At 37.1% G+C, this 23,146-nt stretch overlaps 1 protein-coding gene across 20 annotated transcripts in view; it reads left to right on the forward strand.

The window, feature by feature from the left end:
• The window catches only part of CLASP1 (cytoplasmic linker associated protein 1), a 283,994-nt gene that overhangs the window by 168,363 nt on the left and 92,485 nt on the right, over positions 1-23,146 (forward strand). For 4 of the 20 annotated variants that reach the window (XM_037049839.1, XM_037049840.1, XM_037049841.1 and 1 more), the window contains exons 20-25: positions 2,107-2,154; positions 2,639-2,662; positions 11,013-11,120; positions 13,243-13,269; positions 15,233-15,400; positions 21,244-21,351. In XM_037049839.1, coding sequence (XP_036905734.1) covers positions 2,107-2,154; positions 2,639-2,662; positions 11,013-11,120; positions 13,243-13,269; positions 15,233-15,400; positions 21,244-21,351 — 483 coding nt within the window. The remainder of the gene's footprint in view (positions 1-2,106; positions 2,155-2,638; positions 2,663-11,012; positions 11,121-13,242; positions 13,270-15,232; positions 15,401-21,243; positions 21,352-23,146) is intronic. The other 16 variants (XM_037049845.1, XM_037049846.1, XM_037049847.1 and 13 more) reach the window with 8 other exon arrangements.

Genomic DNA, 23,146 nt, shown 5'->3' on the forward strand with positions numbered 1-23,146 from the left:
GAAGAAATTGTCACCGTTGCAGTGCTGATGTTTAAGTATAAGTGACTTTGTCCACTTACTGCTGATTAATAGTTCCCCTTTGTGGAGAGTTCACTTTCTCTGGACCATCATCATTTTTAGTGACAAGCAGGTACACTGGTGCTTGCATGATGTGTGGCACTGAGCACAGCTTTCCTTCGGCTCTACTCCCCACTTGATAGCAACCCACACAGCTCCCTCCCATGTTGCCAGAGCTGGCATTTCTCCCTCCTGACATTGGTGGGAGCAGAGAGAGAACTGTTTAGTGATGAATTCACCAAAGATAGTTACTGTAATTAGATATTTTCTAATTTGAGAATGTAATTGGAGTGGGGGAGGTATGGAAGGAGCAGGAAAGGGATGACAACTGGTGTGGATTTTTTTTAAGATTATTTATTTATTTATTTATTTACTTACTTACTTACTTATTTTTAGAGACAGGGAATGGAAGGAGAAAGAAAGGGAGAGAAACATCAATGTGTGGTTGGTTGCCTTTCGTGTACCCTGCACTAGAGACCTGGCCTGCAACCCAGGCATGTGCCCTGACTGGGAATTGAACCTGCAACCCTTTGGTTTGCAGCCCACGCTCAGTCCACTGAGCTACATCAGCTAGGGCTGTTGGCGTTATTAACCAGCGTAATTATACAAGAGTGTTGTCTTTTCATGCGCCACTTTGGGAAGAGTGTGCACTTAAATTAACGATATTTATTTAATCCAAGATTAAAAAAAGTAATTTTCAAAAGAATTAATATCTGGCAGAGTGTTATGTCATTTTCTCAGTTTTTCAGCAGATACTGCAAACCTACCATAGGTAAGGTTAATTGTTTATTTTATTTTTGTTAGAGCACAGTTGTCCAAGGCCAAAATCTGGGGACTTTGCTGGATTGGTTTTGAGTTTTATGGAAATGAATATAATTTAAACTTTATGAGACATTGGTATGGAATTATGTGATTTACATATTCCAAAATCAGTTCCAAAATTAATATTCCAAAAATGTTTTGTACATGGAAGCATAATGACAGAACAAACATCAAAAGGAGATCCTGGGCCTGCCCATTCATTAGCCTGGGAACCTTAAGAAGGCCATGGAATCTTTTTGTCTCCTATACCAGGGCTGTCAAACTCATTTTCACCAGGGGCCACATCAGCCTCACGGTTTCCTTCAAAGGGCTGAATGTAATTTGAGGACTGTATAAATGTAACTACTCCTTAACAGTTAAGGGAGAGCTTGGTGCTGCTGCTGGGTAGAAACAAGGTGGAGGGCCAGATTCGACCCATGGGCCCTGTATTTGCCACCTATGTCCTATACTCATACATTATTGTAATAATAGCCACCTAACTCAGATATATGATAGGGAAAGAAACTAATTATGACAGGAACATATTAGTTTGAAAGGTGTATGCTTTGGGATGTTTGTTAAATCAGTCTTTTTTTCTGTATGTAAATACTTCATACATGATGGGTGCATTTAGTTTGGGAAGAAACCCAACAGGAGCTCTTCTTTTGTGCCATTTAACTGATACAACATTACATAGGAGTTTTTATGATATTATATTGCTAGAGGGAGGGCAGCACTTTCTCCTGTGGTAAAGTAGTTCTATTAATTTTAGTTCAGTTTTTTAAGTACTTAGATTCTGTCTTTTCAAAATATTTAATCCACACTTGAGAGTTTGTAATTAGTATTTGTTTCATTGCTGAAAAGCTTGAGTAAAGACCATTTACAGTCCTCAGTAAGTAGCTTTTGTTTTCTGTTCATATTTGGGGTATTTTAATATGGACCATGTAGACGTCCCTCAGTGCTAGTCAAAGCACCCTGGTCTTTTGGTCTGGTGATGTAGAGTTGACCTTCACTGGTAAGTTTTCAGCCCAGTGTTACCTCTTCAAATAATAAAACCTGGAGTATTCCCATTCTCTTACCTTTTCCTGACTACTTCTAACTTTCATTATATTCAAAACAACAAAAAAAACAAAACCACCATGAAATACAACATCATCCTACTGAGGAGTTTTTACAATTACTACTTAGGTTGATACATCTGTGCAGATGTATAGCATTAAAGTTGATGATCCTTTTCCGAACTTCTAGAGTCCAGACTCATGAGGGAAGATGTGGAGTCAATAGGCCATGATTCAGGTACCATGCTGTACAGCTTTGCTGCTGATGAGTAGCTGGGATAGTCATTGCTAGAGCTAGCTTCTCTGAACTTCTCACTTGCCTCTGCCCTTTGGGTGGCTCTTTTGTAGTTTAGTTTTTAGTCCTGTGTTCTCCTCCCTACCCCTTGCAGTAGTACTTTGGTCCAAGAATCAGGAACTCTTTATGGGATGAAGGTTGACTAAACGAAAAAACAACAGTCACTATCAACTGATACCCTGCCCTGGGTTGGCTTTTTTGTGTTGTTTTCCAAAGGCAAAAGCCCATGATGCTAGGCTGATTTTAAGATCAGGCACTTTTACTTGCTTTCTACTCTGCTTTGCTATTGAACTTGTTTCCCTTTTAATTTTATTTTAAATTGTACTTTTGCTTTCTTTGGTAGCTAATAACACTTTGCTTTTTAAGTTTTTCAATGTTACTAACTGTTCCCTGTTATCCCTTCCCTTGTTTTTTAATTTGCTTAAAGATGGTACTGCCAGTAAAGCAGAGGGTAAGCAGTTTGTTTCTTTGATAGAGGTGTGTCTCCCTCTTCCCAGTCCTCTGTTTTCACCAAGTATTGCCTCCTGCCCACTTGTCTCACTAAGGTTCCTGCATGAGACTGCACGCTCTTCCCTTCACTCTTCATTCTGTTTTTACGGGGTTTTGCTTTACCTCTACCCACATTCTCTTCCTTTCTTGTTCAATTGTTGTTCCTGTGAATTTTGGCACTTAAGAATGCTGTACATAATTTTTGACTTTGAGCCCACACTGGGGAGTAGCATTGGCGTGACGTTGTGTGCTGCTGTCCTCCTGGCTGCTCGTCTCAGAGTCCATTACTCCTGAAGCACTACGTGACTTTTATATCCTTTCCTTTCGGTTCCTTTCCTTTTCTTTTGTGCTTTTGTGGGCCTCTCAGAATTTGCCTTCCTGTTTTGAAAATAAATTTGTGTTAATTATTCTGGTTAAAGGCTCATAAAGGCTTTCTACCAGGTAATTTACAGACATTTTTTTTTTAAATACGTTTTTCTCCCCTAATGGTGTTACTGAATTATATCATATAATTTTATTGGTATCACTGACCGTACCCCATTCATTCATTTATTCTCATTCATTCACTCATCAGTTATGTAGTAAGTGTCTTCTAAGTGCTGTGTTCTCTACCACACACAAGGACATAGCATAGTCAAAGGAATACACGTATCCAGATCCACTTTTTGTTTTTATACCACTCTCAAGGCCTTGCTGATTTTACACTGACCTTTGAATTTTAGATATAGCTACTTTAGTCTGTACAGGTCTTTGATTAGCACATGCTAAGTAAGATCATCTCCTGGAAAAGTCTCTAAATAGAAAGCATGATGGTTTATATAATTGAAATTTAGGATGACTTCATCTGCTTAAGATAGTGGCTTAGAACTACCTACCGTCAGGATTATGATTTCACAATTAGGAACTGCTAGTTTACTTTCATATATTATTTAGCTACCGTAAAAGGCTAACCTGCGAGGCAGACTGCATTTTATCTTGATGTATTTAGCTCACAATACTTCTATTTATTTATTTTAGTTGTTTTTTAAGCACAGTAGCTCACAATTCTTTTTTTATGTTAGTTTCCTTGTTTCCTTTTTTTCTTTAAGATTTTTAAAATTTATTTATCTTAGAGGGGAAGGGAAGGAGAGAGAGAGAGAAATAACAAATGTATGGTTGCCTCTCGTGCATCTCCTGCTGGGAACCAGGAACTGGCCTACAACCCAGGCATGTGCCCTGACTGGGAATCGAACCGTGATCGTGTGGTTCGCAGGCCCGTGCTCAATCCACTGAGCTACACCAGCCAGGGCACAATTCTTTTAATCTGTTACTCTGATTTTGTTCAATACTTTTGTAAGATGTTACCATTAAGAGAAATTGGGTAAAGTGCAAACAGGATCTCTCTGTATTCATACAGTTACATCCAAGTCTCTATAATTATTTTCAAGTAAGTTCAATTTAGAAATAGAGCCCTTAAAAACTACTCCACCTCTCCAAAAGCATGATTTAATAGATGTTGTATTCTTAATAGTATTATTTTTTGTCTGTAAGACTACTGTTTAGTAAAGCATTGTTTTAAGAGTTTTAAAATTTTGGAGAGACGGGGAGAGGGGAAGAAAGAAAGAGAGAGAAACATCTATGTGAGAGAAAACCATTAATTAGCTGCCTCTTGTACGTACACCAACCGGACGCTGACCCCGCAGCCAAGGCATGTGTCTTGATCAGGAATCAAAGCCATGATCTTTTGCTGTGAGAAACTATTGCCAACCAACTGAGACACATTGGTCAGGGCAGTAAAGCCGATCTTTTTTTACAAATGGGGACTTCTGGCCAAGATGGAGGCATAGGTAGGTATGTTTTCCTTCCTCACATAACCAAAAGGACAACAACCAATTTAAAAACAAAAAACAGCCAGAAGTGCCAGAAATCAAACTGTATGGAAATCCAACAACCAAAGAGTTAAAAAATATTCATCCAGACGGGTATGTAGGGGTGGAAATAGGCAGGAGGGATAGAGATGGGCAACGGGGTGGCAGGGAGCAGGGAGAGGACAGTGGCTGGCAGATGGGGCAGTCCCATATTTGCATACAGATAAACTGGGAGGAACAACTGGGGAGTGAGACGGGTGCAGCTCAGGGAACTAAAGCCTCAAAACTTCTGTAAAAAACTGAAGACTTATGGCCAACAAAACTCCCACTCTCACAGGACAGTCTGTTGGAGGGGTCCATGGGGTCCCAGAATGTACACAGACATACCCATCTGATAATCAGCACAATTCACTTGTGGGTAGCAGGGGAAGTGATTGAAAGCTGGGCAACAGCTGAGCAAGCAGCATTGTTCCCTCTCTGACCCCTCCCCCATGTACAGTGCCACAATGCAGCATCCCGCCCTGCTGAATACCTAAGGCTCCACCCCTTACAATGTAACAGGTGCTCCAAGACAAAGAAATATGGCCTAAATGAAAGAACAGATCAAAACTCTAGAAAAAACTACGTGACAAAGAGATAGTCAACCTATCAGGTACAGTGTTCAAAACACTGGTAATAAGGATACTCACAGAAATGATTTGAGTTAAGTAACAAAATGAAGGAAGAAGTGAATGCTATACAGGGTGAAATAAAGGAAAATATACAGGGAACCAACACTGAAGGGAAGGAAACTGGGACTCAAATCAACAGTTTGGACCAGAAGGAAGAAATAAACATTCAACCAGAACAGAATGAAGAAATAAGAACTCCAAAAAATGAGAGGAGATGCTGAGGAACCTCTGGAACAACTGTAAATGCTCCATCATCCGAATAATCGGGGTACCTGAAGGAGAAGAGGAAGAGCAAGAAATTGAAAACTAACTAGAACAAATAGTGAAGGAGAACTTCCCCAATCTGGCAAAGGAAATAGACTTGCCAGAAGTCCAGGAAGCTCAGGGTCACAAAGGAATTGGATCCTGAGAAGAAAGAAGAAACACACCAAGGCACATCATAATTAAGTTAACCAAGATTAAACATGAGAGAATCTTAAAAGCAGCAAGAGAAAAGGAGACAGTTACTTACAAATGAGTTCCCGTAAGACTGTCAGCTGATTTCTCAAAAGAAACCTTGCAGGCAAGAAGGGGCTGGAAAGAAGTATTCCAAGTCATGAAAGGCAAGGACCTATATCCAAGATTACTCTATGCAGCAAAGCTATCATTTATAATAGAAGGGCAGATAAAGTGCTTCTCAAGTAAAAATCAAGTTTAAGGAGTTTATCAGCAGCAGTCCCTTACTATATGAAATGTTAAAGGGCCTTATCTAAGAAATAGAACAAGATGAAAAAAACTATGAACAGTAAAATGACAACAAACTCACAACTATCAACAAATGAACCTAAAGAAACAATATGCAAATAACTGGAACAGTAACAGAATCACAGAAATGGAGATCACATGGAAGGGGTTATCAGGGAGGGGGCAGGCGGAGAATGGGGGGAAAGGTACTGGGAATAAGAAGCGTTAAAGTAGGTACAAAATAGACAGGTCAAGGATAGTATGTAAAATGTAGAAGCCAAATAACCTGTATGTGTGACCCCTGGACATGAATGAAGGAGGAGGCAATGCTGAAGGGAGGGGGAAGTACAGGGCAGATGGGGACAAAGGGGAGAGAAAAAACGGGACAACTGTAAGAGTATAATCAACAAAATATACTTTAAAAGTATAAAGAAATGCAAGAGAATGGTGAACAGTGGGTAAAGGATCATGTTACAAAATGTAGAGGAAGATAAAGGATATAAAGATGAAAGCAAAGAAAATTTTTGTTCTGTTAGTTGAATGGATATGAATGTTCATTTAAGAAATCAAGCAAGATCAGAGGAGAGTTAAATGACAGAGACTAAAAGCACAATTCTAAGGATCAATGAATCCAGGAGTTGTTTTTTTAAAAAGATAAACAAAATAGACAAACCTTTAAGTAGTCTCATCAAAAAAAGAAGAGAGAGGATCCAAATAAACACAATCAGAAATGAAAGAGGAGAGATTACAACTGATACCACAGAAATACAAGGGATTGTAAGAAATTACTATGCAGAACTGTATGCCAAGAAATTTGAAAACCTAGGTGAAATGGACAAATTTCTAGAAAAATATAATCTTCCAAAACTCAATGAAAAAGAAGTAGAAAGCCTGGACAGGCCAGTAACAGCAGATGAAATTGAAGAAGTAATCAAAAAACTTCCATCACACAAAAGTCCTGGACCAGACGGTTTCACAGGAGAATTCTACAAAGCTCTTAAGGAAGAGCTAACCCCTATTCTTCACAAACTATTCCAAAAAATCCAAAAGGAGGGAAAACTCCCCAACTCCTTTTATGAAGCCAGCATCACCCTAATTCCAAAGCCAGACAGAGACACAACAAAGAAAGAAAACTGCAGGCCAATATCGCTGATGAACATAGATGCTAAAATCCTCAATAAAATTTTGGGAAATCGCATCCAACAATACATCAAAAAAATCATACACCACGACCAAGTGGGATTTATCCCAGGGATGCAAGGATGGTTCAGTATTCGTAAATCAGTAAATGTAATGCATCACATAAACAAAAGCAAAGACAAAAACCACATGATCATATCAATAGACGTAGAAAAAACTTTTGACAAGGTACAACACCCATTTATGATAAAGGTACTCAGCAAAGTGGGAATAGAGGGAGCATTCCTCATATATAATAAAGGCCATATACGAAAGACCTACAGCCAACATCATACTCAATGGGCAAAAACTAAAAGCTTTTCCACTAAGATCAGGAACAAGACAAGGTAGCCCACTATCACCACTTCTATTCAATATAGTATTAGAAGTTCTAGCCACAGCAGTCAGACAAGAGAAGGAAATAAAAGGCATCCAAATCGGAAAGGAGGAAACAAAACTGGCATTGTTTGTAGATGACATGATAGTGTACATGGAAAATTCTATAGTCTCTACCAAAAAACTGCTTGACTTAATAAATGAATTTGGCAAAACAGTGGGATACAAAGTCAATATCCAGAAATAAAGGCATTTCTGTATACCAACAGTGAAACTGCAGAAGCAGAAATCAAGAAAAAAGTCCCATTCGATATAGCAAAAACAAAAAATATCTGTGAATAAACCTAACCAAGGAGGTAAAAGACCTGTATGGAGAAAACTACACAATACTGAAGAAAGAAATCAAGGAAGACACCAGCAAATGGAAACATATACCATGTTCCGGGATTGGAAGAATTAACATCATCAGACTGTCCATACTACCCAAAGCAATTTACAGATTCAATGCAATACCTATTCAAGTACCAATGGCATATTTCACAGACATAGAACAAACACTTCAAAAATTTATATGGAACCATAAAAGACCCCAAATAGCAGCTGCAATTTTGAGAAAGAAGAACAAAGTAGGAGGGATCACAATACCTGATATCAAACTGTATTACAAGGCCACTGTAATCAAAACAGCCTGGTACTGGCATAAAAACAGGCACATAGACCAATGGAATAGAACAGAGAGCCCAGAAATAAACCCAACTCTCTACAGTCAATTAATATTCGACAAAGGGGGCAGTGACATAAAATGGAGTAAAGATAGCCTCTTCAACAAATGGTGTTGGGAGAACTGGACAGCTACATGCAAAAAAATGAAACTCGAGCACCAACTTACATCATACACCAAAGTAAATTCAAGATGGATAAAAGACTTAAATATAAGCCGTGACACCATTAAAGTCCTAGAGGAAAACATTGGCAGGAAAGTCTCAGATATTCCATGCAGCAAGATTTTTATTGATATGTCCTCTAGAGCAAGTTTCTAGAAACATTGATATGTCCCTAGAGCAAGGGACATAAAGGAAAGAATAAACAAATGGGATCTCATCAAAATTAAAAGCTTCTGCATGGTTAAGGAAAACAGTATCAAGATAAAAAGAGAAGCAACAGCTTGGGAAAACATATTTGCCATTGATACCTCAGACAAAGGTTTAATCTCCAAAATATACAAAGAACTCACACGACTCCACTCAAAGAAGATGAGCAACCCAGTTAAAAAATGGGCAAAGGACTTGAACAGACATTTCTCCAAGGAGGACATACAGAGGATCCAGAGACACATGAAAAGATGCTCGATATTGCTAGCTCTCAGAGAGATGCAAATTAAAACCACAATGAGATACCACTTTATACCAGTCAGAATGGCTATCATAAACAAAGAAACAAAGAAGTGCTGGAGAGGTTGTGGGGAAAAGGGGTCCCTAGTTCACTGTTGGTGGGATTGCAGACTGGTACAACCACTATGGAAAACAGTGTGAAATTTTCTAAGAAAACTAAAAATGAATGTGCTTTTTGACCCAGCAGTTCCACTACTAGGAATATATCCTAAGAACCCTGAAACACCAATCCAAAAAATCTATGTACCCCGATGTTCATAGCAGCACAATTTATGATAGCCAAGAGTTGGAAGCAACCTAGATGCCCATTGGTAAATGACTGGATCAAAAAGCTCTGCTACATTTACACAATGGAATTCTATGCAGCATAAAGGAAAAAGGAACTCCTACTCTTTGCAACATCATGAATGGAACTGGAAAGCATTATGCTGAGTGAAATAAGCCAGGCGGTGAAAGACAAGTACCATATGATCTCACCGTTGACAGGAATCTAAACAAAACAACCAAGCAAGCAAAATCTGACCAATGACACTCAAATACAGAAGAGGTTGACTGGGTCCAGAGGGGAGAGGGAAGAGAATCATGGGGGAAAAGGGGATGGACTCACATGAACAAGTATAAAGGACACATGGATAGTAACTAAGGTGGGGGGTGGAAATGGGAGGGAGATGGGGAGCACTGGGGTTGGCAGGGCTGGGAAAAAGTGTACTTGAACAAGAATTAAATTAAAATTAAAATTAAAAAAGATCAATTTTTGACTTAGATATTTTGTAATAAATTTAAAATAAGAAATTCAGTGTTTTTTTCATGTTCACTTTACCTTGGTGCCTGTCTGAATTTTGCTTGGTGATGTCCACAAGAAAGTAAAAAGTCTTCACTCATAGGCCAGTAAGCCAGGCAGGCACAGGTATCCAAACTAATGTGACCTTGGACAGATTAATTTATTCCCTTTTCTCAGCTTTCTCATTGCAAAATGGGGATACTTGCTTTCATGTTGTTTTGAGGATTTTGAGTTCATTCGTATACACATATACACTGTTAGTATAATATATGGTATAGCCCTTAATTTTAGTATAGATTCTAGAATTGGTGTATGTCTTTCCTTAAACTGCTAGTAAAATCCACTCATTTTGCCTTTTTTAAAACATGCAGTACTTTTCTTGCTTCTTATCTCCCTTTCTTGAACCTTTTTCAAGCCTTCAGATTTGTTTTACTGTTGCTTTTCTGCAAGCTGTGTCTCATGATGAGGTAGAAGTGATTTTGAACAATCTAAGAAGCCAGTAGGGATTCAGATTGGTTTGTGTTTTCTCTATGGCAGGAAAGGCATTTTGTACCCCTTTGAAAGAACAAAATCCCTGAATTTAAAAAAGTTTAATTCTTAATCACACAAGTGTGTTTGTTCATCAGTGATTTTGCGTTTCTGAGTTTATTTTTATCTTTTCATGGTTCAATAATTGGGGTTAACAGGCCGCTAGAGTGGGAAACTCTTCATAAATAATGTGGTACTATTTTTCTCTAGGTGTTTCTAATACTTACTTTTTAAAAAAAATTTATTTTTCAATTACAGTTCACATTCAGTATTATTTTGTGTTAGTTTCAGTTGCTAAGATTTATTCTTTTTATCTTTATCTTTCACAGCCTAGAAATTGATGGCCACACATGCTTTATAATAGGAGTTTAATGCTACTTATCAAAACACATTTATAATCCAGGCCATTGTAATTTTTGTTGATTGCTGAGTATTTTGCATTTACTCATCTTTTCTATGGTATTTTTAAGACAATAGCTAATATTTTCTGCTTCTGGAAATTTGACCTTTGTGGCCAATAAAAAAGAGTATTTAATCAGAAAAAATTGTGAGAAAAATCCTCTAATAAATACCACCTCCTCATCTGAAAATATGACATGCTAAAGTAGTTGAAATACCTGCGCCTGATAGGTTCATGACTCACTTTCAAGAGTTCCTAATGCATTTTTAGAATGTGTGTACAGATTTCATGCATGCGTGTGTGCATAGGGAAACATGTTAGGACCATAAGTGGGGGAGACCTGCTCCCTCTGTAGATGTCCCAGTCAGTGCCCTTTGCTTATGGGTAGGTTGTTTCCTCTTGTAGGTCGTACTTACTGAAAACCTATGGAAACACTGTTTCTGCTGTATTCTCCAGGTCGGATTCGTACAAGACGACAAAACTCCGGGAGTGCCACCAGCGTTGCCTCTATACCTTCTGATAATCGAGGCCGCAGTCGCGCAAAAGTAGTTTCACAGTCTCAGCGTAAGAAGTATATTTCATGCTCTCAGTTATTTTGGTTTTGTTTAATAGCCTGTACTCACTGACTCCAGGGGGAAAACAAATTTTTGTGGCTCTAAGATACTGTGAGTAATCTCCATGTTTCTTACAATGGGAGTGTTCAAGTGTACTTTTGTTTCCTGCCCAGGTGATTTAAATATTTTATCATTCCTCATTAAACATTAAATGTACTTTCTCTTCCTCTTCTCAAGCCTCTCCAGCTGAAACATACCTGGACTGTGACCCATTTTTCTACTGATAAGCAATCCTGTTGTAATTTAAGAGAGTACCTGGAAAGATGACTGTTGATGCCAGGTCCTTTTTCCAGTGCTCATAAGTAAAATCCATTAAAAGCTCTGCCCTCTAACCCTCTGTTCTAACATCACAGCCTGCTTTTTTTTCCTCTTCTTGCCTGTGTGGACTCTTGCTTTTGCACAGTGGCCCTTGCCTCCATTATTGCTTCTCTGTATATGTCGAGTCACATGGTTTCTTAGCCTGAGACATGAAAGCAGCCATAGGTGGAATGAATGTATTAGGATCCAACCCTGGTGTCTCACTTCCTAGCTGCATGTGACTTTGAGTCCCCTGCTCCCTCTCTGTGCATAAAGAGTAGAGCTGGGTGGCAGGGTTCTCCTGAGCAAGCTCAGTGTGCGGAGGGAAGTTCCCTTCCTCGGGAGCTAGTTATTCTCTCCACACGGCACTCTTCAGCTGATGTATCTGCCTACCTGTTTGTAGACAACACTTAGTCTGTGCCCAGCCCTCATTCGCTCTTAGTATTCAGAATGCCTTTCTCAGCTCCTGAATTTTAGACACTTTTCCATGTCCCTTTGATCACTATAGTCCTTATGGTAAATAAAAGCTTATATCCTTTCTGAAAAGAAAGTTGAAGGTCATTTGTATTGCTGCCATTAGTAAGAGTACAAAACCCATGCTGAAACCCATTCTTTACACTACACAACATGGATTGCACAGGTATAGTTCAGAAGCTTCTAGAACCTTGGCAACAATACCCTGGTTCTGGTTATTCTGTTGAACCATAGTGTTGCCTGAAGTCCATGGTCCCTTTTCTTTCAAATTCAATATGTGGAAATGGAGCTAAATAAAAAATGTCTGACCCTTTTAGCTGTGCAGTGTTACTTCCTTTCTTAGAGAGTGGGGGTTGAATAGTAGTTTTTACACATCTTCATTTATGTCCACTGAGTACTGGTTTTGGCCTCTGCAGAGGTCCTTGCCTCTATCTGGGTCCTCTGCTTAGGAGGCAGCGAAGATTACAGTCCTTCTGGAGTAGGGGTGAGGGCGATGATAGAGCTTTAATTCTTCAGTTTTACGAAAACACTGTATCCTCCCTGATTTAGGGCTGCACTTTAAAACTCTTCAGTTTTACTTTACTCGCTAAAGGAAACAACATCAACAAATGATAATGCCTGGATCTTAAACTTATACATAGGAATTAAATATTAAAAGAAAACATTTTAATAGGAAGAAAGTAGCATATTTATATATTTTACAAATGTAGATATACTAGTATCTAGAGTTCTGGTTTAATAGTAAGTAGATTTTATTAATATATTTAGGGCCCCTAATATTTGGCATATTTTAAATATTTGAGTCTTTAAATACTTTAGGATTAATATTTAAATATTTGAGGATTTGGCATAAGGCACTCAAGGTGTAACTAGTTAATAATGGCCCCTTTTAATTTATTTTATGTTCATTTAGCACTTGGTCAGCCCTATTTCAGATAATAGTGATACAGATTAGTAACAGTCACTTCTCTCAGGTTGCTAGGAGCTAGAGAGCAGTTATACTCCCAGAGGGTAAGACACCTGTCTTACTCTTCTGCATCCACTACACCAAGCACTGTGCCTGGCACATTGTAGGTTTGTAAGTATTTAATGTACAGATGGGAGATAAATGCTAAATAGTGTGACATCTGAAATAATGAACATGAGTACAAAAGTAGGATAGGAGGAACAAGATGTAGAAAAAATAGCTATTTTGCTAATGTGTTTGTGAACAAAGACATGTGTTTGCATGCTGACCTTCTGTATTGTATTGTCTTTTAATCCACTTTTTGCCTGTTCTTTGGTTTGCTCTCATAATCAAGGATCCAGATCTGCTAATCCTGCTGGTGGTAAGCCATTTGTCTTCTTGCTAATTTTTGTTTTTGGTCCATTCTCTCTCATCCCATGTTCCTTGCCCAATATTACTGGTAATTTCTTTATTAGAGCTTAGTTAATCTTCCTGCATTTTCTCTGTATGTTCAAATTCTAGAGTTTGAAATGGATTTCTTTTCTACTTTTACATAGCTTAATAGTATATTTGTATGCTTAAATTCTATGGGTAAATTAGTAGATCATGAGGTGGGTTTTTCATGGTAATGTGTACTGGTGATTTTTACAATGAATTTCACTTTAAATTATAGTTAAATCATTATAGAGTACTGATTTTTTGTGGGTGACTACCTAGGTAATTCATTTGAATGATGGGAATGTGTGTGTGTATGTGTGTGTTTTTAATTTCCAGTAGTGTTATTTCAAAGGTTTCTACATTTGGCTCATGCTTATTCTGGTAAATAATAATGCACATTTTATGTTTTACAATTTTATTGGCTTCTGACCTAAGTAAATGACTGCCATTTGGGTGTGTTAGTATGGTCGTTAAAATTTTACTGTTTTCTCTAATTTTGTCCCACAAGAAATGGTTATTTAGGTACTTAGTCACTTAGCTGTAGTGAAAACTACTAACCATATCATTTATTTTTAATCTCTAATTTACCACATACATCTCAGGGAATGTGGTCTATAGGATAGCTACTTATGTAGATTTTTTAAAAAGATTTTATGTTTTAGAGCAAGGGGAAGAGAGGGAGAAAGAGTGAGAGAGAGAAATAATGATGTGAGACAGAAATGTTGATAGGTTGCCTCTGGCACACCCCCAACCAGAAACTTGGCCTGCAACCCAGGCATGTGCCCTGACTAGGAATGTAACTGACAGTGTTTCAGTTTGCTGAACAACACCCAAGCCAATGGGCTGCACCAGTCAGGGCTTCTTTTGTAGATCTTTGAGATTTCCTTTGAGGCTTAGTGTACATTTGGGTTTTGTAACATGGGTGGAAAGGTGGAAAGAATGTGTATTCTGTTTGTTGAGTTATACATGCGTGTATATGTGAGGGGTGTGTTTATACATACCTATTTAATTTTGACTGTTTGCTCTGTCGGTTTCTGAGAGATATAATAGTCTTTCAGTAGTTATTAGTTTTTCTGAGAGGTATTTTAATAATGATAACTTTCCGTTTTTTTCTAGCGGTTTCTTATATTTCAAAGTTATGTTATTTGGAGCATAAAGGTTCATGATTATATCTTCATGGACAGTTCTTTTATCAATGTGAAATCGCTTTTATTTAATGCTGTGTTTTATTTTATTTTGTTGTTAGATGTGTTGTTTGTCTCTTATAAACAACATACAGTTGATTTAATTTTATTTTTTTAAAGCCAGTCCCAAAAAAATCCTTGTCTTCTAATAGGTGATTTTAATCTAGCCACATTTATTATGATTACTGATAGGTTTGAATTTATGTCTAGCTTTTTATTTTGTAATTTTATTTACCATCTTTCTAGTTATTTCTTCCCTCTTCTCTCCTTTCTTCCATTTGTTATATTAATAGGATTTTCTTGTATCCATTTTGACCACTAATGTTTAAGAAATTCCTGTTACATTTATATTTCTATTCTTCTAGCAGTTCTACTTAAAAGTTTTGACTGGCAACTCTGACAGGAAAAAATAATAAACACTTGTTTGGTTATTTCTAGAAATTTGCTGTGGAACAAGGAGGCTGTTTGTACTCAGCCTGCTCTTTTGAATCAAATTTGAGTTATTTTAATAATATTCTACCAGTAAATCTAATGTGTATAAATATTCTTCTATGATAATTTGATGTTCTTTTATGTTCCTATATTTAAAAAGTTAGTATTAACACCAGCTACAAAGCTCTTTTTATATTTGATCTAAATTAATGTATAAACTGGCTTCTGAAATTGCTATGATTTATTCCCTGGTTATATCCATTATTCAGTTTGGTTTTGCTTTATTTTTAGCTGGCAGCCGGTCAAGTTCCCCAGGGAAATTGTTGGGAAGTGCTTACAGTGGCCTTGCTGGGGGTTCCTCAAGGGGTCCGCCTGTGACATCCTCTTCAGAAAAACGAAGCAAGATTCCCAGGAGTCAGGGGTGTAGCCGAGAAACAAGTCCAAACCGAATAGGATTAGGTAAGGATTCTCAAAGACCTTGGAATGCCATTTTTAACTTGGTCAGAAGTTTTATTGTAATCTAATGACTTCTTCTAATCTAGGAAATAGAGGTCTATTTTTGAATTGAGGATGTCATTTCACCTATGTTAAAAAGACATTTTGATTTGTGCTTTTTACAGATTGTGTATGTTCAGGTTTTGGTTATAACTGAAAAGGGTGTGGGGCTTACTGTTCAAATTAATGAGAGACTTGTATCATTGAGGGCTTTTGTGTTTCAGAGTCATTTTGCAAAATACTAGAATTGGGGGAATTGGCAGAATTTTTACTTTATAATTAAGCAATTTTTGCTTTTCATTTTTCTTTCACTGAATAGCACCAAGTAGCTATTAACCTATATAATTTTTCAAAAGCAGTTTATAGGGTCCACATTTATTTTAACTCTGATTTTCTCTAACCAAGTTTGTGAAACTTACAGTCAAAGAGTATGTGTATGTACTTACTTTTGATATAGTGTTGTTTAAACATAAAAACTAGAAATAGAAACTAAATATGTAATATTTTTGTGTTTTGGTATTGAGTTTTATTGTAATAGTGTGTACAGTTACTCTCAGTAGCTTAAAGACCTGTTACCTCTATTAAAATCTAATTTGTACACTGCCTTTTAATATAAGAGGTGGAAGTCTTTTGTAGTATATGATGAAAAATCTATGTTTATACTCTTTCTTACATTTTTTCCTACTTCCTAAGACTAAAAATCTGTTAATGTGAAATCAAGAGTACTGTAATCTTACTGGCTTTATTCATTTATTTCCTCAACACCTGTTTCTTGAATTTTTACTGTGATGTGCTATGTACTTTGTTAGACCTTAGGACTGAAGATAAATGGAGTAGATTGAGTTTCTGACTTCAAAGAGCTTGCAGTCTTAGAGGTGACAATGTATAGAGTGTGACAAATACTGTGAGTTTGTGCTTTGGAACCCTTCTGCTGGATGCCAGTGAAGTGGAAGTCCTCAGAATCCCACAGTACTTGGCATACCAGCTGCACCAAGATGTCTGGCAGAGTTTTTTCTGAGTCACAGTTTACTTGAAAGCAAGAATTGTGCTAGAAAGGGAATGTATTCAGGGCCTTGTCTGCCCCAATCCTCCCAGATTTCCTACTTGGAAGGGCTCCCTAGAATAGATTCTGTTTGAGTGAATCTTACTGTAATATAAGGTAGAATTAGGCAGGGTGGGACGGTGAGGAGAATATTGCTGTAGGGCAGAGAGAAGCATGTACACAAGCAATCAGCTAAGAGGGAGCATAGTGCATTCTGGGTACCACAAGTAATTCATTTGGCCACAGTGAAGGAAGTTTATTGGGTTGGGGTGGGAGATGAGGGCAGAGGAGCTGGTAGGATCCAGCTCATGAAAGTGCTTGAAGGCTGCCCGAACCATGAGAAGGCATGGGCAAAATATAAGTAGAATCCATGGAATTTGGTTTGACTAACATTTCCAAAGCAAGTGAGAAATATAACCAAGCAGTGGTTTTGTTAATTCTAAATAATGACAACTTTTTGTTGGCATTAAGTAGCCAGCCCCTGAACTGACAAGTTACTTGAATCCAGTAATAAGTCACATGGATGTAACCAGAGAAAATAATGATGGCTAGGATATCTAAATTTCAGATTTGATACTGTAACATATGAGTGTTTGGATCTGGTTATGTATTGAAAATGGATTTGATTTCAAATCTGGGTGTGAAGTGTACACTGTCCTTTTTCCATAGTTAATTAAGTTCATAGAATGTCTCTTGGCAATCTAGATTTGGTTTCATACTTTTAAATTTGGGTGGAGTTTACTTTTTATGTTAATTAAAGATGCCATTTTTACGTTCAAATTGGAAAAGAAATCAACTGTAGTTATCTAATATAATTCTAGCACCTGATTTTACATGGTTCTAACTATGAAGTTTGTGTTGTGGATAGTTGAAAATACCGCATTTAATAAACTTTTAAAAGAGATACTATGAAATAGTCATCATCCATTAGTGAGAACTAAATAAGAGTCATTCCCTTCCAAAGACTTCTTAATTTACACTTGATCTTTGCCAGAAGGCTGAGAAGCGATAAAGACTTCTTAATTTAAAACACTATTTTGAAGGAAGTTATTTCCTTATCCTGATTATGGGGATTAGTTATTTATATGTCAAGTTTTGAGGTCATACACATAATTCTGATTAAGAATTTTATCTTACTTAAATTTCTGTGCATTGTGAGAATGTGCACACACACATAGATATAAAGATATATATATGTATGAATAAAGTATGTTCAGCCTGTGTTCATCTTAGAGATTCCATTTTAAAAAAGGATATCGGATACTAGCATTTTTCAGTAATAGATTGTACTCATATTACTGTGATCATTTAGTATATACTGGGTATATGCCTGTTATGTCTAAATATTTTGTTCATTGCACAGCACCTTTGAATATAAATATTCAAAAACAGAAGGATCATCCTGTAAGAATATTTTATATAATTCCCAAACTAATTAGTAATTTTAATTATAGCTAAACTAGGCTTAGAATTTGCACTGAGAATTTATTTCAGTTACTTATAAATTATGTTTGATTCAGTACAATTTTTTGTTGGAAATAGTATTTCTTAAGTCAATTTTGCTTTCTCGTCTGATAAAAATGGTGCTAGAGTTTTTTTAGCATTTACTTTAGTAAAAATTCATGTAAGAATAGAAAAGAAACAAAATAAAATCCTGCTACTCTATTTTTTTTTTTAGCAATTTCAGTTACATCGACCAAGTAGAATACATCATTTGTAAATTATTTCATTTTTGTGTTTATTTTTACAACGAATAAAATCACATAAACAGGTAATATTTATAGCAGTTATATTTTGGAAATTTCCTTTTGTTTTTTTCTTTTTCTACTCATCTATTGAAAAATGCTAAAAAAAGTTTTGATTTTTTGGAACTTATATTTGTGTTTAAAATGTTTTCAGATTCTCTGGCTTAAAAATAGTTTGAAGAATTAAAAATTAATCATCAATTTCAACAGTTAAATTAGACTATTGTGTGGAAGACTTAAACATGATACTACTACCTAGCCTAGAGATATTTTATGTTTTTAACTTCTGGTACTTTTCATTATTCTTCTCATACTTCTGTGTAAGTTCTGGTAGGATTCTTTCTTAAAAGGCAAATGTCAGAATTACCCTTAAAACAAACACTCTGTCTCTCAAGAAATGAAAACCAATCAAATGGTTTCTCCAGGCGTCTGAGCATTTCATGTAAGCACAAGACTCCAGAGCTACCTACAAATTCTGCTTTTAGAAAGTTCAAAGAACAAGTATGTTTTTATCATTTCTTCTTCCTCTATTATGCCTTCTCCTCCATATTCTCCCACAGAATGTTCACTTTTGGCACCAATAAAAAGACAAGTTGATTTGTCTATTGTTTTTTGGTTTTGACCACCTAAGTAATTTATTTTAAATTCTTCTTATGGGTTGGTCTCTGGAAGTGGTATTTTAAGTGTTTTAAATTAGTCATCATTTGAAATGTTGATATAACCACTAGATGTACTTTAATGAGGTTTGGGGGGAACTATATGGGCAGATTTTTATAAGATTGTAAACAATTCTTTTTCCATAGGTTACTATACTAGCCTTATGTTACAAAGAGCCAGTAGATCTTTTAGCAAATGAACTTTCTCTGGGTGAAATACTAGGAGGCTAAACCTCATTAAGAATTATGCACAGTGTTATTTCAGATCCTATCTGTTTATCCCTTTTCATGTTCTTTACTGCCTTCACAAAGCTCGGAGAGAACAGAGATTGCCCATTGCTACAGCGTGTATGTCAATTTAGGGAAGGGAGTGAAAGCTGAGTAAAATTTCACAAGTAATTGGGCAAGAACTAGAAGAAAATGCTCAACTAAGCATACATATATGTTAAAAACTATCAGGACTGTTTTTTAATTACTTTTGATTATTTGTTTTGGAGTAGGCAAGATTTTCATTTATGCCTTTCATTAGGGAACTTGAAACTACTTAGCATATGTACCTTATCTCACAATATCTTTTCTTTTATGTGGTGTGACTTTTTCTTCCTAACCTTCTTAAGGGGAGGCTGAACCAGAGAGTTAGCATAGCACTGCGGAGGTCATTTCATAAAGTAGGCGTGATATTGATCCTCTAAGGATAGGCAGTGTTGCTTTGTAGTTTTGTGCAACTTTTCTATGTATTGGTGGGTTCAGTAGGTAACCCCTAGTTTTTTTAGGGTGTAATTTGGTACTTGCTGCTTTTGCCCTCATTGTAGGGGCTGTTTAGAATGTTATAAAAATTGCTGATTAAATAGTCACTGCTACTTTGAATAGAAACTCAGTGCTCTCATGTCACTGTGGCAAACTAAAGGAGAATTTAGGAATCACGGGGGAATTCCAAGTGCAGCTCTTGTTTTGACTATTTCTCAGATTGCATTTCTGTGCTTGATCTTTCCTTGCTTGCCAGTGCAGACCAAACCATTGGACACCACTGACATATCTGTAGGGTCTAACTCAACTCTAGCCCTGAGAAAGGAAGCCCATAGTCAGAAGTTAGTTAGTTTTGTGCTTTTGTATTCCCCTTTATCGGGGGGTTTCGTGATCCTGATTTGTAAGATATTCTTGTTATGGTTTGGCCATACAATAAATACACCTTTGCTCTAAAATAATAGGCCATGCTCATTGATTCATTGATGGGAAAACAGCCCTGTCTTTGTATCAGTGAATCAAGTTTTTTTCCACATTTTTTGAAGAAGGCATTTCTATCCAGTCCTGAATTAATACATCTTCTCAAGATGGAAATAGGTATTGTCCCCATTACTTATTATATTTATTGGTGGAGACCAATGCATCAGTATGCCAAGTTGTTTCCCAATATTTTGCCAGTACTATGTTTCTGTTTTCTCAAATTAAGTTGAAAAACAAGAGCATCACAGTCTTTTTCTCAGCTTTTATAGCCAAGTTCTATTAGAGCTTAGGCTATTAATATGAACGTGTTTTCAGTATTTCGTAATGTAAGTGTAGTAAATTTACCCATAGATGATCATAATTGGCCATTTTCAGGTCGGTGGGGGGTTACTGGTGCACATACTGTTGGACTGGTGCAAGGCAGATGAGTGAGAGCGCTTGAGTAGGGCCACGAGCAGATTTTCAGATTCCCATAGAAAAAGCAGGAATCAGCGTTGTCCCAACTCTTTATATCTGTTGGTTTAGATAATGAAGTGTTGTTGAAGCATCTGTGTACACTTGTTCAGTGTGCAGGTTCTCTAGCTGTGCCAGTTCTTATGTCTTCTCTTTTTAAAGAGGGCCAGCCGAGACTTGAGCTCTCTTTTAGTTAGGTGAGTTCATGAATTTCAGTAACCAGAACATTTATTCTGTTTTTTAATCCAAATTAAATTATCTTTCTAAGAATCCAATGCGCATGAAAATGGCTTTGGTCCTTTATCCCTTGTGGAGAAGTTTGCTAAAGCCGTAAAAAGTGATCATTTCTAAAAGGCTTTTGAGCTTTTATTTTCTGATGCCAGTTTGCTCTTTAGAAGCTTTCTTTTCATTTTGTACATTTTGGCGTTATTTGGTGGCATTATTTTGTACATTTGGTGTTATTTCACCTTCATACCACAATTCATAGCTTTCTGAGACATTGAGCATAGTTGAATTTTTATCCAGACCTTCTCCTGTTGACATGTCAGTGAGACCATAGCAGGAACAGGTGCTGAGTCGCGGACAATGTCATGATTACGTTAATGGAATGTGACTGACATTTTCTAAGTTTTTCTGTCTTCATTAAACTTGTTCACCTTCTCTGAAACCCCCCATGCTGCACACTAGCACGGAGCAGCCGTATCCCTCGACCCAGCATGAGTCAGGGGTGCAGCCGCGATACCAGCCGTGAGAGCAGCCGAGATACAAGCCCTGCTCGGGGCTTCCCTCCACTGGGTGAGTACACGTAGGCACTGGCTCTCGGCGCAGAGTCCTTTCCCTGCTCCAAGTGCTTGTCCCAGACACTGCTAGGTGGAATGACCTGCTTTCCCTCCTCTATTGTCATTGTGATCCTTTCTTCTTTTTTTCCTCTTCATTAGTTACCCTTTGCTGTCCCCCTCTGCATGCTTGAATTTTGGCTATTTCCAGTTTTTATATATCAGAGGAAAAAAGATACCACTTTACTCTGTGCTGTTGTCATTTACTCTCACTTGCTACCAGGCAAGCCCATCTGTGTAGTAATTTCTAACATAAGGTGGAGCTCAGCCCAAGTTAATTGCTGCTTAATGGTAGAGCTAATGCAGAGTTTATCCTTACTCATTGAATCTCTACAATTTGTGTTTAATTTTAGAGACAAATCTCTACAAATTAGAGAGTAGGCCATATGTGATTCAGTTCAACAAAGGAAGAAAAGTAAAATCATGATAACTATTTAGGCCATTAAATGTGCTTAGTTTTAGGGTGATGATATCAGTTTAAAAAGCAGCTTGAATGATTAGCTATGCTTATGTTAACTGAGTCATTTCAAAGCTTTCTTTAAAGCAATCTAAACATCGCTCTTTGATAATTTGCTTAGGTATATAATACCATGCCAGACTTCATGATGTTTATTGTGAATTAGATATTTTCATTGATCCTGATCTCAGTAGGCTGAGATCATTAAATAATGTGTGTGACCTCATGCCATCCCAGGACAAAAAAATCACGATATTTGGTTGCCATCAGGCGGTGTAAGTACTCTACCCCAGATCACCAGCCAGCTGCCAGTTGGGGCTGATCATCCCCCGCCACTCCTTCAACTTTTCTTATATCCAGAATTTGTATTTTAACAGTTTCTAGGATTTAGGAAAACAAGACAAAAAGAGAAACATGTGCCCCTTATAGAATATTTTATTTACCTTCTTCGTCTAGCTTTAATAGTTCTACCTTTCTCTAATACAGATTGATAAAAAATACTTTTTTACATAGTGCAAACTGCTAATCCCCAAAGACATCTGTCGACACATAGTTTTACATAAAAGAAGTGTTTTGTGCCCTGGCTGGTGTAGCTCAGTGGAGTGGGCGCTAGCCTGCCAACCAAGGGGTCGCCAGTTTGATTCTCAGGGCACATACCTGGGTTTCAGGCCATATCCCCAGTAGGGGGTGTGTGAGAGGCAACCACACATTGATGTTTCTCTCCTCTTAATCCCTCCCTCTCTAAAAATAAATAAATAAAATCTTTAAAAAATACTTTGTATCTTCAGTAATTGTCATAGGTCTTTGGCAGATAAAGTTCTGTATAACTGTATCTTTTCCTATGATAACAGCAGAGGAAACGCATAGCAGGTAAAAATTGTTTTACAACAATTAAGCCTAGTCCTGAAGATGTATGGAACTGTAGAAGGCAGAAGTCTGTAATTTGCACTTTGGTTATATAACTGGTCTTTCAAATATAAAAATGTCTAAACCATAAGATCTTAGTAGTTGTTTCTATTGCCTTCTGATGTCATTTACTTCTTCCCAATGTCTTTTTTCCAATCAGTATCAATAATCAAAGTCGAGATAACACTCCTTTATGACCCATTTTCTTTTCTGAAGTTCTGAGGAAGAGCAGGTAATGGATGAAAAAGCCCTGCTGGATGACTCACTTGACTTAGTGAGAAGATGCCTTTGTATGGAATTCTGCCTGATTAGTACAAGAACCTAAGTTGGGCAGTTTACCTGGCTCACAGTTTATAGCTCTTTCACAGCAGTCTGAAGCATTAGATCAGAA

This window comes from Sturnira hondurensis, unplaced genomic scaffold, assembly GCF_014824575.4.
Source record: "Sturnira hondurensis isolate 20B ecotype Veracruz unplaced genomic scaffold, ASM1482457v3 Scaffold0006496, whole genome shotgun sequence".
NCBI classification, from domain to species: Eukaryota; Metazoa; Chordata; class Mammalia; order Chiroptera; family Phyllostomidae; genus Sturnira; species Sturnira hondurensis.